The following is an 18,546-nucleotide window of genomic DNA, read 5'->3' on the forward strand; positions in this document are numbered from 1 at the left end:
CTGGAAGATTATTTTAAAATTGCTTAATTCTTCATCATTATGTGCTCGTCATTCTTTATTACAATTCAAAGTGGTGCATAGAGTTCATATGTCTAAAGACAAACTATCTCGTTTCTACGCAGATATTTCCCCTTACTGTGATAGATGTATGAATGGAGTGGTCACACTAATTCATATGTTTTGGACAGGTCCGAGCGTTGAAAAATTTTGGAACGGTTCCGGTGATGTCATCATTCAGAATGGCAGCTTAAATCAACAGCTCCTCTGGAAAAACGCATATTTTCCCTCGTTAATCCATCAAATATAAGACCTTTCGAAAATATCTGAATTGATAAGGGGGGCAAGAATGGGGAAAAAGAATGGAGATAAAAGAAGCACCACCGCGGAGCCTATGAAAGAGAGAGGTGCAGCGCGCAACTGTCCTACACGTGCATGTGGCGGCGAGGCTGATGCTGGGCTTCGTGCAGGTGAAGCGGCAAATATGATGAGGATTTTGGAAGAGGTAAGAGAAGTCCAAAAAGATATAAAACAGCAACTCAATTATATAAACAAAGAATAAGAGGTGGAGAGTTTCTTAAATGCATCTATTTTAATACTAGAAGCATTGTCAGAAAGGTGGATGAGCTTAGAGCGTGGATTGATACCTGGAAAAATGACATTGTAGCTATTAGTGAAACATGGTTGCAGGACGGGTGTGATTGGCAACTAAATATTCCTGGATTTCGTTGCTTCAGGTGTGATAGAATCAGAGGGGCAAGAGGAAGAGGTGTTGCATTGCTTGTCAGAGAAAATATAACAGGGGTACTCTGGCAGGATAGATTAATAGACCCGTCTAGGGAGGCTATGTGGGTGGAATTGAGGAATGGGAAAGATGTAGTGATGCTTATGGGGGTGTATTATGGACCACCTAATGGGGACCGAGACTTGGAGGAGCAGATATTTGTAGTAAGCACGAAGTTGTGAATGTGGGAGATTTTAATTTTCCACACATTGACTGGGAAGCCCATTCTGTAAAAGGGCTGGATGGTTTGGAGTTTGTAAAATATGTGCAAGATAGTTTTTTGCAGCAGTACACAGAGGTACCAACTAGAGAAGGGGCAGTGTTGGATCCCGTTAGGGAATGAGATAGGGCACATGATGGAAGTATGTGCTGGGGAGTTCTTCGGGTCCAGTGATCACAATACCATTAGTTTCAATATTATTATGGAGAAGGATAGGACTGGACCCAGGGTTGAGCTTTTAATTAGAGAAAGGCTAACTTTGGGGGATGCGAAAGGATTTAGAAGGAGTGGATTGGGACAATTTGTTTTATGGGAAAGATGTAATAGAGAAATGGAGGTCATTTAAAGGTGAAAATTTGAGGGTACAGGATCTTTATGTTCCTGTTAGGTTGAAAGGAAAGGTTAAAAGTTTGAGAGAGCCATGGTTTTCAAGGGATGTTAAAAACTTGTTCAGAAAAAGAGGAGGATCTACAATAAATATAGGCAGCTTGGAGTAAATGAGGTGCTCGAGGAATATAAAGAATGTAAAAAGAATCTTAAGAAAGAAAGTAGAAAAGCTAAAAGAAGGTATGGGTCTGCTGTGGCAAGTAAGGTGAAAATAAATCCAAAGGGTTTCTACAGTTATATTAATAGCAAAAGGATAGTGAGGCATAAAATTGGTCCCTTAGAAAATCAGAGTGGATGGCTATGTGCGGAGCCAAAAGAGCTGGGGGAGATTTTGAAAAATTTCTTTTCTTTGGTAAAGAAGAAAAATTGACAAATCTTATTGAATTTTTTGATGAGGTTACAAAGAAAGTTGACAAGGGTAAAGCAGTGGATGTTGTCTATATGGACTTCAGTAAGACCTTTGACAAGGTTCCACACGGAAGGTTAGTTAGGAAGGTTCAATCGTTAGCCGTTAATATCGAAGTAGTAAAATGGATTCAGCAGTGGCTGGATGGGAGACGCCAGAGAGTAGTGGTGGATAAATGTTTGTCAGTTTGGAGGATGGTGTGTAGTGGTGTGCCTCAGGGATCTGTACTGGGTGCAATGTTGTTTGTCATATATATTAATGATCTGAATGATGGCGTTGTAAATTGGATTAGTAAGTATGCAGATGATTCTAAAATAGGTGGATAATGAAGTAGGTTTTCAAAGCTTGCAGAGAGATTTAGACCACTGAGAAGAGTGGGCTGAAAGATGGCAGATGGAGTTTAATGCTGATAAATGTGAGGTACTACATTTAGGTAGGACTAATCAAAATAGGACATACATGGTAAATGGTAGGTCATTGAAGAAGGCAGTAGAACAAAGGGATCTAGGAATAATGGTGCATAGTTCCCGGAAAGTAGAATCTCATGTGGATAGGGTGGTGAAGAAAGCTTTTGGTATGCTGGCCATTATAAATCAGCGCATTGAGTGTAGGAGTGGGGATGTAATGTTGAAATTGTGCAAGGCTTTGGTAAGGCCAGATTTGGAGTATTGTGTACAGCTTTGGTCACCGAATTATAGGAAAGATGTCAATAAAATTGACAGAGTACAGAGGAGATTTACTAAAATGTTGCCTGGGTTTCATCTTCTAAGTTACAGAGAAAGGTTGAACAAGTTGGTCTTTATTCTTTGGAGCGTAGAAGGTTGAGGGGGGAATTGATAGAGATGTTTAAAATTATGAGGGGGATTGATAGTTGACGTGGATAGGCTTTTTCCTTTGAGAGTGGGCAATTCAAACAGGAGGACATGAGTTGAAAGAACAAAATTTAGGGGTAACATGAGGGGGAACTTCTTTACTCAGAGAGCAGTAGCTGTGTGGATCGAGCTTCCAGCAGAAGTGGTTGAGGCAGGTTTGATATTGTCATTTAAAGTTAAATTGGATAGATATATGGACAGGAAAGGAATGGAGGGTTATGGGCTGAGTGCAGGTCGGTGGGACTAGGTGAGAATAAGAGTCCGGCACGGAATAGAAGGGCCGAGATGGCCTGTTTCCATGCTGTAATTGTTACATGGTTACAAGGTTAAAGTCAGAGCTCGCCAACGTCAATCAGAAGATAGCGGTGGCAGAGACTCGAATTGAGAAGGTGGAAGATCGCGTGCAAAACATCGAACAGATACTAAGTAAGAAGATAAAAATATTAAAGCAACAGGAAACTAAATTGCTTGACCAGGAGGGAAGATTGCGACAGAAAAATATAAGGATTTATAATGTCCCTGAAGGAGCAGAGGGATTATTGATGATAGAAACATAGAAACATAGAAAATAGGTGCAGGAGTAGGCAATTCGACCCTTCGAGCCTGCACCTCCATTTAGTATGATCATGGCTGATCATCCAACTCAGAATCCTGTACCAGCCTTCCCTCCATACCCCTTGATCCCTTTAGCCACAAGGGCCATATCTAACTCCCTCTTAAATATAGCCAATGAATTGGCCTCAGCTGTTTCCTGTGGCAGAGAATTCCACAGATTCACCACTCTCTCTGTGAAGAAATTTTTCCTCATCTCAGTCCTAAAAGGCTTCCCCTTTATCCTCAAACTGTGACCCCTTGTTCTGGACTTCCCCAACATCGGGAACAATCTTCCTGTATCTAGCCTGTCCAATCCCTTTAGGATTTTATACGTTTCAATAAGAACCCCCCTCAATCTTCTAAATTCCAACGAATATAAGCCTAGTCGATCCAGTCTTTCATCATATGAAAGTCCTGCCATCCCAAGAATCAATCTGGTGAACCTTTTTGTACTCCCTCTATGGCAAGGATGTATTTCCTCATATTAGGGGACCAAAACTGCACGCAATACTCCAGGTGTGGTCTCACCAAGGCCTTGTACAACTGCAGTAGTACTTCCCTGCTCCTGTACTCGAATCCTCTTGCTAGACTGATGGACTTTGTAGACAAGCTGTGCGGGACTATGGAGATTGAAATTGAGAGGGCGCATCATTCGCTTGTCCAGCGACAGAGAAAGTAAACCACGCTCAATAGTACTTAAATTCCTTCGATTCAAAAGCAAGGTGGAGATTCTACCAATGGCCTGGGGTAAGAAGAGGGTTTTTTGGAATGGGAAGTTAATATACTTTGATCATGATTACCCACTGGCGGTCCTACAGAAACAGAAGGAATATTCTGAAGCAAAACGAATATTAAAGCAAGAAAAGATTAAATTCCAAACCCCGTACCCTGCTAAACTGAGGGTATTTTACCAAGCGGGGATACGACTATACCAAATGGTGGAAGAGGCGGCTACAGACATGAGCAACAGATGACTGCCCGTTAGCGTGTCAAACCAAGGGAAAGTCGGTTAGTTGTGAAGTTAGTTAGTCCTGCTGGGATGAATCCTTTCTTGCAAAGGCAGTAGAAGATCCCACTGTATTAAAACATATAGTATTTGGCTCACACACTGGAATTTGGAAACATTCATTATTTTCTCTAATCAATATGAAGTAGACATGTGAATAATATCAAGCAACACACACAAAATGCTGGTGGAATGCAGCAGGTCAAGGCAGCGTCTATAGGAAGAAGTACAGTCGATGTTTCGGGCTGAGACCCTTCATCAGGACTAACTGAAAGGAGAGTTAGTAAGAGATTTCTTTCTTTTTCTCTCTTTTTTTTCCTCCCTCAGTCCCTCTCACTATAACTCCTTGCCTGCTCTCCATCTTCCTCTGGTGCTCCTCTCCTCCCATCCCATGATCCTCACCCTTCTCCAGCCTTGTATCCCTTTTGCCAATCAACTTTCCAGCTCTTGGCTCCATCCCTCCCCGTCCTGTCTTCTCCTATCATTTCGGATCTGCCCCTCCTCCTTACAAATCTCTTACTATCTCTTCTTTCAGTTAGCCCTGACAAAGGGTCTCGGCCCAAAATGTCAACTGTACTTCTTTCTATAGATGCTGCCTTAACCTGCTGCGTCCCACCAGCATTTTCTGTGTTTTGCTTGAATTTCCAGCATCTGCAGATTTCCTCATGTTTGCGTAAGTAAATAGTATGTATTCTTTATACTGGCTTGCAATTTTTTTATTTTTCCATTTTTCTATTTTCTATTTATGATTTATAATTTAAATTTTTAATATTTACTAATTTTTATTATTTCTAATATTTAATATTTGTAATCCAGGAAGTGGGAAGCACAGAATGAAATATTGCTGTGATTATTGTACGGTCTAGTATCAATTGTTTGGCGGCAATAAAGTATAAAGTAGTTTTAACAGTTTTTCTATACTATTACCATGTATTGCATTCTACTGCAGCTACAAAGTCAGCAAATTTCATGACATATGCTGGTGATATAAAACCTGATTCTGACTCCCATTTTGAAAAATCTGTCATAATTTTTCATCTGATTGAATTACTTGATTCAACAGATGGAAATCACTTCTTAGCTTTTGTTCCTAGAGACAGAAATGCCAACAACAGGATTAAACGAGATGGATAGAGGGAAACTTATTAACCTCCCATGAGTAGAGAGTTCAAGGTCTGGGGTGAGGGGATATGAAGAAAGACTGTATCAATTGGAGATTTGATTTAAATCGCTGGGGAAAACGGGAAGACTTGTATTTGGGCCATTGTCAGAGACATTGCAGCAACGTTGAAATAGTTGTAGGAGGCTTGATTTTTGAGTACTGCCACTTTATACCTGAAAAGAACAACAAGATGTCTTCTGACCGACCCATGCTTAAGGTTAAGGGGAAACTTTGGAATGCGTCAAATATGGGTGTTATTACTCACCTGTGCAGTTTTCCCACTCTGTGAAGTTACTTTTATTGTTTAAGTTCATATATCCTTCCTGACAGTTACAATAGAAGCTTCCCTCTGTGTTGTTACAAACAGTATTGGCACCACATAAAGCTTCTACAACACTTTTCCATCCAGAGCACTCATCGTAATCTGAATTGAAGAGAAAATGATTCAAGGTTTAATAAAAGCTCAAAAATGTATGAATTAGGAGCAAAAGTCAGCCACCTGTCATACTCCTTAGCTGATCATGCCTGTTCCTATCCCTTCTCATGCAACAACTTCCCAGATATATTAAGGAACACAGGGTCTAATGAAAGGAGGGAACTAAACAAACTCAGTATTTGTGGAAAATAGTATTCAAAATTTTGAAAGGATGAAAGACTTTTAAATTCCCAGAGCCCAATAGACTGCATTGCAAGTACTTTGGGAAGTGACACTAAAGTTGGTCAAAGTATTGGTGATCACTTTCCAGCTTTGTTTAGTTTCCTCATGTTTGCGTATGGTTATATTTCAGAAGGAGTTTGAAGAGATCTGGTATGTCACCAAAAACACTTGCAAATTTCTACAACTGTACCGTGGAGAGCGTTCTAACTGGCTGCATCACCATCTGTGATGGGCATGAGGGGTTACTACACAGGATCAAAGTGAGCTGCAGAAAGTTCTAAAATTAGTCAGTTCCATCACAAACACTAGCCTCCATAGTACCCAGGACATCTTCAAGTTGAGGTTCCTTAGAAAGGCAGTGCCCATTATTATAGACCCCCACCACACACGACACGCCCTCTTCTCCTTGCTACTATAAGGAAGGAGGTACAGAAGCCTGACGGCACACACTCAGTGATTCAGGGACAGCTTCTTTCTCTCTGCCATCCGATTTCTGAATACATATTGAGCCCATGAACACTACCTCACTACTTCTTTATTTCCAATTTTTTGCACTAATTATTTAATTTAACAATATTCCCTAACTGGTAACCTTGGATGAATTATGAGGTCAAGTCCCTTTTAAAGGCTAGAGCTGAGGCTTTTAGGTCCGGGGATATCAGGCGCAACACGGAATCCAGGCGTGAACTCTGGAATGCCATTAAGGGCGCCAAGAGGCAATATCGAGTCAAGTTGGAAGCCCAGGCTAACCAGGGGGATGCCTGTTGACTATGGCAGGGTCTAAATGAGATCACTGGGCGCAAAGAAAAGGCTGGGAATATCAATAATTGTGGCTCTTCTCTTCCTGACGAACTTCACGTATTCTACAGAAGATTCAAACAGAAGAGGAGCGTCCCGCTCCCTCCGGATGAATCGGACCTGGTGGCATCGAGATTCATCGTCACCGAGGAGGACGTTAGAAGGACCTTCCTGAAGATAAATCCAAGGAAGGCGACGGGCCCAGATGGCATCCCAGGACGGGTTCTCCGGGCTGTGCAAGCGAGTTTGCTGGAGTGTTTGCTGACATCTTCAACTACTCCTTGCTTCAGTCTAAGATCCCCTCATGTTTTAAGAAGGCAATGATAATCCCACTGCCGAAGAAGAGCAAGGTGGCATGCCTGTAGGACTATCGACCTGTGGCTCTGAGGTCAATTACCATGAAGTGCTGTGAGTGACTGGTTATGGCACACATCAACCACAGCCTACCAGTCAACCTCGATGTTTTGCAATTCGCCTACTGGAGCAACAGGTCAACAGCAGATGCCATCTCTCTGGCCCTACATTCCTCCTTAGAACACCTGGAGAATAAAGACGCATACGTAAGGCTCCTTTTCATTGAATACAGCTCTACCTTTAATACCATCATTCCAAATAAACGGATTCCTAAGCTCCGGAACCTGGGCCTTAGCACTCAGATCTGCAGCTGGATCTTCAACTTCCTCACAGACAGGACACAGGCTGTAAAAATAGGGGACAAGCTCTCCTCTACAATCACTCTGAGCACCGGTGCCCCACAAGGCTGTGTACTCAGCCCCCTGCTGTACTCACTGTACACCCATGATTGTGTAACCAGGTTTCCATCAAACTCAATATATAAGTTTGCTGATGACAAAACAATTGTAGGCCGTATCTTGGGTAATGATGAGTTTGAGTACAGAGAGGAAATTAAGAACCTGGTGGCATGGTGCGAAGACAATAACTTATCCTTCAACATCAGCAAGACGAAGGAATTGGTTGTTGACTTTAGAAGGAGTACCGGACCGCACGACCCAATTTACATCGGTAGTGCGCAAGTGGAACAAGTCAAATGCTTCAGGTTCCTCGGGGTCAATATCACAAATGACCTGACTTGGTCCAACCAAGCAGAGTTCACTGCCGAGAAGGCCCACCAGCGCCTTTACTTCCTGAGAAAACTAAAGAAATTTGGCCTGTCCCCTAAAACCCTCACCAATTTTTATAGATGCACCATAGAAAGCATTCTTCTAGGGTGCATCACAACCTGGTATGGAAGTTGTCCTGTCCAAGACTGAAAGAAGCTGCAGGAGATCGTGAACACAGCACAACACATCACACAAACCAATCTTCCATCCTTGGACTCACTTTACACCGCACGCTGTCGGAGCAGTGCTGCCAGGATAATCAAGGACACAACCCACCCAGCCAACACACTGTTCGTCCCTCTTCCCTCCGGGAGAAGGCTCAGGAGCTTACAGACTCGTACAGCCTGATTTGGGAACAGCTTCTTTCCAACTGTGATAAATCTGCTGAACGGATCCTGACCCGGATCTGGGCCGTACCCTCCAAGTATCCAGACCTGCCTCCCAGTTTTTTTGCAGTACCTAACTTTCCAATTCTCATTTTCTATTTATGATTTATAATTTAAATTTTTAATAATTACTAATTTTTACTATTTTTAATATTTTTAATATTTAATATTTGTAATCCAGGGAGTGGGAAGCACAGAATCAAATATTATTGTATGTTCTAGTATCAATTGGTTGGCGGCAATAAAGTATAAAGTAGTTTTAACAGTTTTTCTATACTATTATCATGTATTGCATTGTACTGCCGCTGCAAAGTCAGCAAATTTCATGACATATGCTGGTGATATTAAACCTGATTCTGACTCTCACTTTGAAAAATCTACCATCATTTTTCATCTGATTGAATTACTTGATTCAACAGATGGAAATTACTTCTTAGCATTTGTTCCTAGAGACAGAAAAGTCCACAACAGGATTAGATGAGATGAATAGAGGGAAGCTTATTAACCTCCCATGAGTAGAGAGTTCAAGGACTGGGGCGAGGGGATATGAAGAAAAACTGTATCAATTGGAGATTTGATTTAAATCGCTGGGGAAAACGGAGGAATGAGACTTGTATTTGGGCCATTGGCAGAGACATTGCAGCAACGTTGAAATAGTTGTAGGAGGCTTGATTTTTGAGTATTGCCACTTTATACCTGAAAAGAACAACAAAATGTCTTCTGCCCGACCCATGCTTAAGGTCAAGGGAAAACTTTGGAATGCGTCGAATATGGGTGTTATTACTCACCTGCGCAGTTTTCCTGCTCTGTGAAGTTACTTCCATTGTTTGAGTTCATATATCCTTCCTTACATTTACAGTGGAAGCTTCCCTCTGTGTTGTAACAAACAACATTCGCATCGCATAAAGCTTCTACAATGTCTTTCCCTCCAGAGCACTCATCGACATCTGAATTGAAGAGAAAATGATTCAAGGTTTAATAAAAGCTCAAAAATGTATGAATTAGGAGCAAAAGTCAGCTACCTGTCATACTCCTTAGCTGATCATGCCTGATCCTATCCATTCTCATGCAACAACTTCCCAGATATATTAAGGAACACAGGGTCTAATGAAAGGAGGGAACTAAACAAACTCAGTATTTCTGGAAAATAGTATTCAAAATATTGAAAGGATTAAAGACTCTTAAATTCCCAGAGCCCAACAAACTGCATTGCAAGTACTTTGGGAAGTGACACTAAAGTTGGTCTCAAAGTATTGGTGATCACTTTCCAGCTTTGTTTAGTTTCCTCATGTTTGCGTATGGTTATATTTCAGAAGGAATTTGAAGAGATTTGGTATGTCACCAAAAGCACTTGCAAATTTCTACAAATGTACTGTGGAGAGCGTTCTAACTGGCTGCATCACCATCTGTGATGGGCATGAGGGGTTACTACACAGGATCAAAGTGAGCTGCAGAAAGTTCTAAAATTAGTCAGTTCCATCACAAACACTAGCCTCCACAGTGCCCAGGACATCTTCAAGTAGAGGTGCCTTAGAAAGGCAGTTTCCATTATTATAGACCCCCACCACTCAGGACACGCCCTCTTCTCCTTGCTATTATCAGGAAGGAGGTACAGAAGCCTGAAGGCACACATTCGGTGATTCAGGAACAGCTTCTTTCTCTCTGCCATCCGATTTCTGAACACACATTGAGCCCATGAACACTACCTCACTACTTCTTTATTTCCAATTTTTGCACTAGTTATTTAATTTAACAATATTCCCTAACAGGAAACCTTGGATGAATTATGAGGTCAAGTCCCTTTTAAAGGCTAGAGCTGCGGCTTTTTGGTCCGGGGATACCGGGCGCGACACGGAATCCAGGCGTGAACTCCTGAAAGCCATGAAGGGCGCCAAGAGGCAACATCTAGCCAAGTTGGAAGCCCAGGCTAACCAAAGGGATGCCAGTAGACCATGGAAGGGTCTAAATGAGATCACTGGGTGCAAAGAAAAGGCTGGGAATATCAATAACTGTGGCGCTTCTCTTCCTGACGAACTTAATGTATTCTACATAAGATTCGAACAGAAGAGGAGCGTCCTGCTCCCTCCGGATGAACCGGACCTGGTGGCATCGAGATTCATCGTCATCGAGGAGGACGTTAGAAAGGCCTTCCTGAAGATAAATCCAAGGAAGGCGACGGGCCCAGATGGCATCCCAGAACGGGTTCTCCGGGCTGTGCAAGCGAGTTTGCTGGAGTGTTTGCTGACATCTTCAACTGCTCCTTGCTTCAGTCTAAGATTCCCTCGTGTTTTAAGAGGGCCATGATAATCCCAGTGCCGAAGAAGAGCAAGGTGGCATGCCTAAATGACTATTGACCTGTGGCTCTGACATCAATTGCCATGAAGTGCTTTGAGAGACTGGTTATGGCACACATCAACCACAGCCTACCGGTCAAACTCGAGGTTTTGCAATCTGCCTACCGGAGCAATAGGTCAACGGCAGATGCCATCTCTCTGGCCCTACATTCCTCCTTAGAACACCTGGAGAATAAAGACGCAGACGTAAGGCTCCTTTTCATTGACTACAACTCTGCCTTTAATACAATCACTCCAAATAAACGGATTCCTAAGCTCCTGAACCTGGGCCTTAGCACTCAGATCTGCAGCTGGATCTTCAACTTCCTCACAGACAGGACCCAGGCTGTAAAGATAGGGGACAAGCTCTCCTCTACAATCACTCCGAGCACCGGTGCCCCACAAGGCTGTGTACTCAGCCCCCTGCTGTACTCACTGTACACCCACGATTGTGTCGTCACATTTCCATCAAACTCAATATATAAGTTTGCTGATGACAAAACAATTGTAGGCCGTATCTTGGGTAATGATGAATTTGAGTACAGAGAGGAAATTAAGAACCTGGTGGCATGGTGCGAAGACAATAACCTATCCCTCAACATCAGCAAGACGAAGGAATTGGTTGTTGACTTTAGAAGGAGTACCGGACCGCATGACCCAATTTACATCAGTGGTGCGCAAGTGGAACAGGTCAAAAGCTTTAAGTTCCTCGGGGTCAATATCACAAATGACTTGACTTGGTAACCAAGCAGAGTTCACTGCCAAGAAGGCCCACCAGCGCCTTTACTTCCTGAGAAAACTAAAGAAATTTGGCCTGTCCCCTAAAACCCTCACTCATTTTTATAGATGCACCATAGAAAGCATTCTTCTAGGGTGTATCACAACCTGGTATGGAAGTTGTCCTGTCCAAGACTGAAAGAAGCTGCAGAAGATCGTGAACACGGCACAGCACATCACACAAACCAATCTTCCGTCCTTGGACTCACTTTACACCGCACACTATCGGAGCAGTGCTGCCAGGATAATCAAGGACACCACCCACCCAGCCAACACACTTTTCGTCCCTCTTCCTTCCGGGAGAAGGCTCAGGAGCTTGAAGACTCGTACGGCCAGATTTGGGAACAGCTTTTTTCCAACTGTGATAAGACTGTTGAACGGATCCTGACCCGGATCTGGGCCGTACCCTCCAAATATCCAGACCTTTTTTGCACGACCTTACATATCCATTTTTCTATTTTCTATTTATGATTTATAATTTAATTTTTAATATTACTAATTTGTACTATTTTTAATATTTAATATTTGTAATCCAGGGAGTGGGAACCACAGAATCAAATATTATTGTATGTTCTAGTATCAATTGTTTGGCGGCAATAAAGTATAAAGTATAAAGTAGTTTTAACAGTTTTTCTATACTATTACCATGTATTGCATTGTACTGCCGCTACAAAGCCAACAAATTTCATGACATATGCTGGTGTTATTAAAGCTGATTCTGACTCTCATCTTGAAAAATCTGCCATCATTTTTCATCTGGTTGAATTACTTGATTCAACAGACGGAAATCACTTTTTAGCTTTTGTTCCTAGAGACAGAAAAGTCCACAAGAGGATTAGATGAGATGAATAGAGGGAAGCTTAATAACCTCCCATGAGTAGAGAGTTCAAGGTCTGGGGTGAGGGGATATGAAGAAAAACTGTATCAATTGAAGATTTGATTTAAAGCGCTGGGGAAAACGGGGGAATGAGACTTGTATTTGGGCCATTGGCAGAGACATTGCAGCAACGTTGCAATAGTTGTAGGAGTCTTGATTTTTGATACCGCCACTTTATACCTGAAAAGAACAACAAGATGTCTTCTGACCGACCCATGCTTAAGGTCAAGGGAAAACTTTGGAATGCGTCAAATATGGGTGTTATTACTCACCTATGCAGTTTTCCTGCTTTGTGAAGTTACTTCCATTGTTTGAGTTCATATATCCTTCCTTACATCTACAGTAGAAGCTTCCCTCTGTGTTGTAACAAACAGCATTCGCACCGCATAAAGCTTCTACAATGTCTTTCCCTCCAGAGCACTCATCGTCATCTGAATTGAAGAGAAAATGATTCAAGGTTTAATAAAAGCTCAAAAATGTATCAATTCGGAGCAAAAGTCAGCCACCTGTCATACTCCTTAGCTGATCATGCCTGATTCTATCCGTTCTCATGCAACAACTTCCCAGATATATTAAGGAACACAGGGTTTAATGAAAGGAGGGAACTAAACAAACTCAGTATTTGTGGAAAATAGTATTCAAAATATTGAAAGGATTAAAGACTTTTAAATTCCCAGAGCCCAATAGACTGCATTGCAAGTACTTTGGGAAGTGACACTAAAGTTGGTCAAAGTATTGGTTATCACTTTCCAGCTTTGTTCAGTTTCCTCATGTTTGCGTATGTTTATAGTATGTATTCTTTATTCTGGGTTGCAGTGATCTTTTCTCCTCGCTGAGAAATATCCCCATGCCAGTTTTCTTAACAGAGTGTTGACACATCCAGTGGATGTCAAAATGTGCCAGGAGATTTGCTGCCAACTAAGTGGATTAAGGAAAGGGTCCAATCTGAACATTATTTTATAATGAGATGACTTTATGAATTGGACGATATGTAATTGTGAGAGAATAACCACCAGCTGTCCAAAGGACCAGGGAAGTTCTGAAGCATCCCTGTGATGATGGTACTTAACATGCAGCCTCACCTGGCATCTCAGGCTGGTCGGAGGCTTTCAGTGAGCCACAGTAAGGCTCTTCCACTCAAGGGTTTACGTGCTTTGAGAGATCATTATCACCTGTATTGTTGGCATATGGGACAGAAAGACAAACATCCCCATGAGCGGCTCCAGCAAGATCTCGTCACTGAAACAAAGCTTCTTCATGGGTAAAAGACTGCATCCATTTCTCTCAGATGCCCTGGTTGTTGTTGAGAGCCACATTGCTTCATTCAGGTTTCACTATGTGAAGCTGAGGTCCATGATGCAGGGTTGGAATGGAACAGAAAGGAAGATTATTTAACCTGAATAATTAATTGATATGATTATGGAATATTAATTGGATAACAAAGATAGTGCCGATGTTAAGAAGCAGACTACTACTACTACATCGACTCAGGCCTAGGGGGCTGGTGTCGGGCACGATGACGCACTCTCCACTTCTCGCTCTCCCTCATCAGTGTGTTCAGTTCAGCTACATTAGCCGCGCAGCTGTCTTCTCGAGCGTGTTGACCATAGTCTTGGGAGGGTGCCCAGTGTTCATCCTGCCATGCCTGGACTCCCATATGATGACTAGGCTGGCAGGTAGCTCAGGGTGGCGTAGACAGTGCCCCGCTAGATGCAGTCTTCTCGCCTCGATTTTAGTGGTGAGCATCAGTTGGTCATCATAGAGCTCAACGTTCGTCGTGTGCTATTGCCAACTCGCGTCAAGAGCCATCCAGAGCATTTATGTATAATAACCATCAAGAGACTTTCACATAGTCTTGGTGAGTATCCACGTCTTACATTCGTACGTGAGAATGGACTCTATAAATGCTATGAAATCCTCTTTTTAAGCCCTCTAGTCAGTTTTGACTTCCAGATTTCCTTCATGTCGTTCATAGCCCTACACGCCAGCACCTTCCGTATCGTTATGTCCTCCTCTGAACTCATCATTCTTGATCCGAGGTACTTGAAGTCAAGGATTTTCTTAATGGTATCATTCTTTACGGTCTTAAGAGTAACTTAAGAGGCAGAAGAACAGGGAAAATTTCATAAAGATTAAAGAATTATTGTATGAGGGTGCAAAAGTTGAGAAACAGATCAAGAGTAGGTCAATAGGCCCTTCATACCTGCTCTATTGTTCTGTAAGAACACGGCTGAATTGTTACCTCTCCTTCATATCTAAAAATTTGTCTATTGCTTCATTTAGAGTGCACGTATTTGCCCAGAAATCTTTTCCTGAATGTAATATCACATTGAGTCCAATGCATTGAGAAATGGAATTAATTTTGCAGGCAGAGTATTGGAAGAAAATGTTTTGCCTGGGAAGAAAAATAGGAAGCTCCTTTATGAATAAACCTGTAAATACCATGACAGCCAGGCCAAGCTCATAGCTGCAGCCTCGGTTCATCACATAGCAGGGCAAATCACCGTGAAGCTCACAGACACAAAGCCCAGAGCAGAGGGAGTAGTTACACAGCCTCAGTTCCATGGAGAGTGAAGCAAATGTCTTGAAGCAGTAAACAAAACTGGCCCGACCCTTGCCTCCAGTCCTGAAACCCTGCCTTTTCAGTCCATCTGGGCTGTGGTTAAATTTTCTAACACTGGGTCATCCTCTGCACAGGACACAGGCCCTGCCTTACCAATACAGTGTGCTCTGTGCCTGGATCCTGCCACCATGTTCTTTCCCCTACCCGACCTTACCAAATCAGCCCGGAACTTAGATCAATCCAAACTCGCTCGCAGTTTAGGTGGATGGGCTATGTAGCTTCTCCAAAATTTCTCCGCTCCGCTCGCTCCAATTCTGACTCCGTCTAGAACATTCCCCGACCCTGCTAAGACCACTTCTCCTCAAACTTGCAATGCTCCGAATTTGCATTGCACCCACATGCCTCAACCTGCAAGTCAACCCCACCTTTGCTCACTTCTTCATTGTTTGCAGTGATAGTTTACCACAATATAACCACAGAAAAAATGCCAATAATAAAGTACTTTGCTGCATTTCTTGCTTTATGAACCACTAGAAAACTGTTGCCTCTCAGTAGAACCATATAACATTACAGCACAGAAACAGGACTTTTGGCCTTTCTTGACTGTGCTGAACCACTTTTCTGCCTCGTCCCACTGAACTGCATCTGGACCATATACCTCCATACTCCTCTCATTCAAGTTTCTCTTAAATGTTAAAAGTGAGCCCGCATTTACCACTTCATCTGGCAGCTCATTCCACACTCCCACCACTCTCTGGGTGAAGAAGCCAGCCCTAATGTTCCCTTTAAACTTTTCCCCCTTCACCCTTAGCCCATGTCCTCCCCTAGCCTCAGTGGAAAAAGCTGCTTGCATTCACTCTGTCTATACCCATCATAATTTTATATACCTCCATCAAATCTCCCCTCATTCTTCTACATTCCAGGAAATAAAGTCCTAACCTATTCAACCTTTCTCTGTAACTTAGTTTCTCAAATCCCGGCAACATCCTTGTAAAACTTCTCTGCACTCTTTCAACCTTATTAATATCCTTCCTGTAATTTGGTGACCAAAACTGTACACAATACTCCAAACTCGGCCTCACCAATGCCTTATACAACCTTACAATAACATTCCAAATCTTATATGCAATACTTTGATTTATGAAGGCCAATGTATCAAAAGCTCTCTTTGCGGCTCTATCTACCTGTGATGTCCCTTTTAGGGAATTTTGTATCTGTATTCCCAGATCCCTGTGTTCTACTGAACTCCTCAGTGCCCTACCATTTACCTTGTATGTTCTACCTTGGTTTGTCCTTCCAAAGTGCAATACCTCACACTTGTCTTTATTCAACTCCATCTGCAATTTTTCAGCCTATTTTTCCAGCTGGTCCATATCCCTCTGCAAGCTTTGAAAACCTTCCTCACTGTTCACTACACCTCCAATCTTTGTATCATCAGCAAATTTGCTGATCCAGTTTACCACATTATCATCCAGGTCATTGATATAGATCACAAATAACAATGGACCCAGCACTGATCCCTGTGACACACCACTAGTCACAGGCCTCCACTCTGAGAAGCAGTCCTCCACTACCACTCTCTGGCTTCTTCCATTGAGCCAATGTCTAATCCAGTTTACTACCTCTCCATGTATACCTAACAACTGAATCTTCCGAACTAACCTGCCATGCGAGACCTTGTCAAAGGTCTTAGGTGAAGTCCATGTAGACAACATCCACTGCCTTCCCTTCATCCACTTTCCTGGTAACCTCCTTGGAAAAACTCTCATAGATTGGTTAAACATGACCTACCACACACAAAGCCATGTTGACTCTCCCCAATAAGTCCCTGTCTATCCAAATACATATAGATCCTATCTCTTAGTACTCCTTCCAATAATTTACCTACTACCGACATCAAATTTACCAGCCTGTAATTTCCCGGATTACTTTCAGAGCCTTTTTTAAACAACGGAACAACATGAGCTATCCTCCAATCCTCCAGCACCTCACCCGTAGATACCGACATTTTAAATATATCTGCCAAGGCCCCTACAATTTCAACACTAGTCTCCTTCAAGGTTCGAGGGAATACCCTGTCAGATCCTGGGGATTTATTGACTCTGATTTGCCTCAAGATAGCAAGCACTTCCTCCTCCTTAATATGTGTAGTTTCCATGTCCTCACTGCTTGTTTGCCTTATTTCCATTGACTCCATGCCAGTTTCCTTAGTCCGATGATGATACAACTATTGTTGGCAGGATCTCAGATGGTGATGAAAAGGCATACAGAAGTGAGGTAGATCAGCTAGTTAGTGTTGTCGCAGCAACAACCTTGTACACAACATCAGTAAGACCAAAGAACTGATTGCAGACTTCAGAGAGAGTAAGACGAAGGAACACACACCAGTCCTCAAAGAGGGTCAGAAGTGGAGAAACTGATCTCATTCCAGTTCCTGGCTGTCACTATCTCCAAGGACCTAACCTGGTCTTACAGAATATGGTGAGAAGGTAGGATGAGTTTGAGTGGGATCCGCGATCAGCCATGATGTAATGGCGAAGCAGACTTGATTGGCTGAATGGCCTTATTCTGCTTCTATGTCTTATGGTTTTATATCCATGCAGTTATAAAGAAGGCAAGACAGTGGTTATATTTCAGACGGAGTTTGAAGAGATTTGGTATGTCACCAAAAACACTTGCAAATTTCTACAAATGTCCTGTGGAGAGCGTTCTAACTGGCTGCATCACCATCTGTGATGGGCATGAGGAGCTACTACACAAGATCAAAGTAAGCTGCAGCAAGTTCTAAAATTAGTCGGTTCCATCACAAACACTAGCCTCCACAGTATTCAGGACATCTTCAAGTAGAGGTGCCTTAGAAAGGCAGTGTCCATTGTTATAGACCCCCACCACTCAGGACACGCCCTCTTCTCCCTTCTACTATCAGGAAGGAGGTACAGAAGCCTGAAGGCACACACTCAGTGATTCAGGAACAGCTTCTTTCTCTCTGCCATCCGATTTCTGAATATACATTGAGCCCATGAACACTACCTCACTACTTCTTTATTTCCAATTTTTTGCACTAATTATTTAATTTAACAATATTCCCTAACCGGAAACCCTGGATGAATTATGAGGTCAAGTCCCTGTTAAAGGCTAGATCTGCGGCTTTTAGGTTCGGGGATACCAGGCGTGACACAGAATCCAGGCGTGAACTCCGGAAAGCCATTAACGGCACCAAGAGGCAGTATCGAGCCAAGTTGGAAGCCCAGGCTAGCCAGAGGGATGCCAGTAGACTATGGCAGGGTCTAAATGAGATCACTGGGTGCAAAGAAAAGGCTGGGTATATCAATAACTGTGGCGCTTCTCTTCCTGACGAACTTAACGTATTCTACACAAGATTCGAACAGAAGAGGAGCGTTCTGCTCCCTCCGGACGAATCGGACCTGGTGGCATCGAGATTCATCGTCATCGAGGAGGACATTAGAAGGGCCTTCCTGAAGATAAATCCAAGGAAGGCGATGGGCCCAGATGGCATCCCAGGACGGGTTGTCCGGGCCTGTGCAAGCGAGCTAGCTGGAGTGTTTGCTGACATCTTCAACTGCTCCTTGCTTCAGTCTAAGATC

At 42.8% G+C, this 18,546-nt stretch overlaps 1 protein-coding gene across 4 annotated transcripts in view; it reads right to left on the reverse strand.

Moving 5' to 3' along the window:
• LOC140191217 (adhesion G protein-coupled receptor E3-like) overlaps positions 1–18,546 on the reverse strand; it is a 151,757-nt gene that overhangs the window by 102,170 nt on the left and 31,041 nt on the right. For 3 of the 4 annotated variants that reach the window (XM_072248399.1, XM_072248401.1, XM_072248398.1), the window contains 3 exons: positions 12,651–12,809; positions 9,180–9,338; positions 5,694–5,852 (listed from right to left, as the gene is read on the reverse strand). In XM_072248399.1, the coding sequence (XP_072104500.1) occupies positions 5,694–5,852; positions 9,180–9,338; positions 12,651–12,809 (477 nt within the window). The remainder of the gene's footprint in view (positions 1–5,693; positions 5,853–9,179; positions 9,339–12,650; positions 12,810–18,546) is intronic. The other variant, XM_072248400.1, reaches the window with a different exon arrangement.

This window comes from Mobula birostris, chromosome 32 (assembly GCF_030028105.1).
Source record: "Mobula birostris isolate sMobBir1 chromosome 32, sMobBir1.hap1, whole genome shotgun sequence".
NCBI lineage: Eukaryota > Metazoa > Chordata > Chondrichthyes > Myliobatiformes > Myliobatidae > Mobula > Mobula birostris.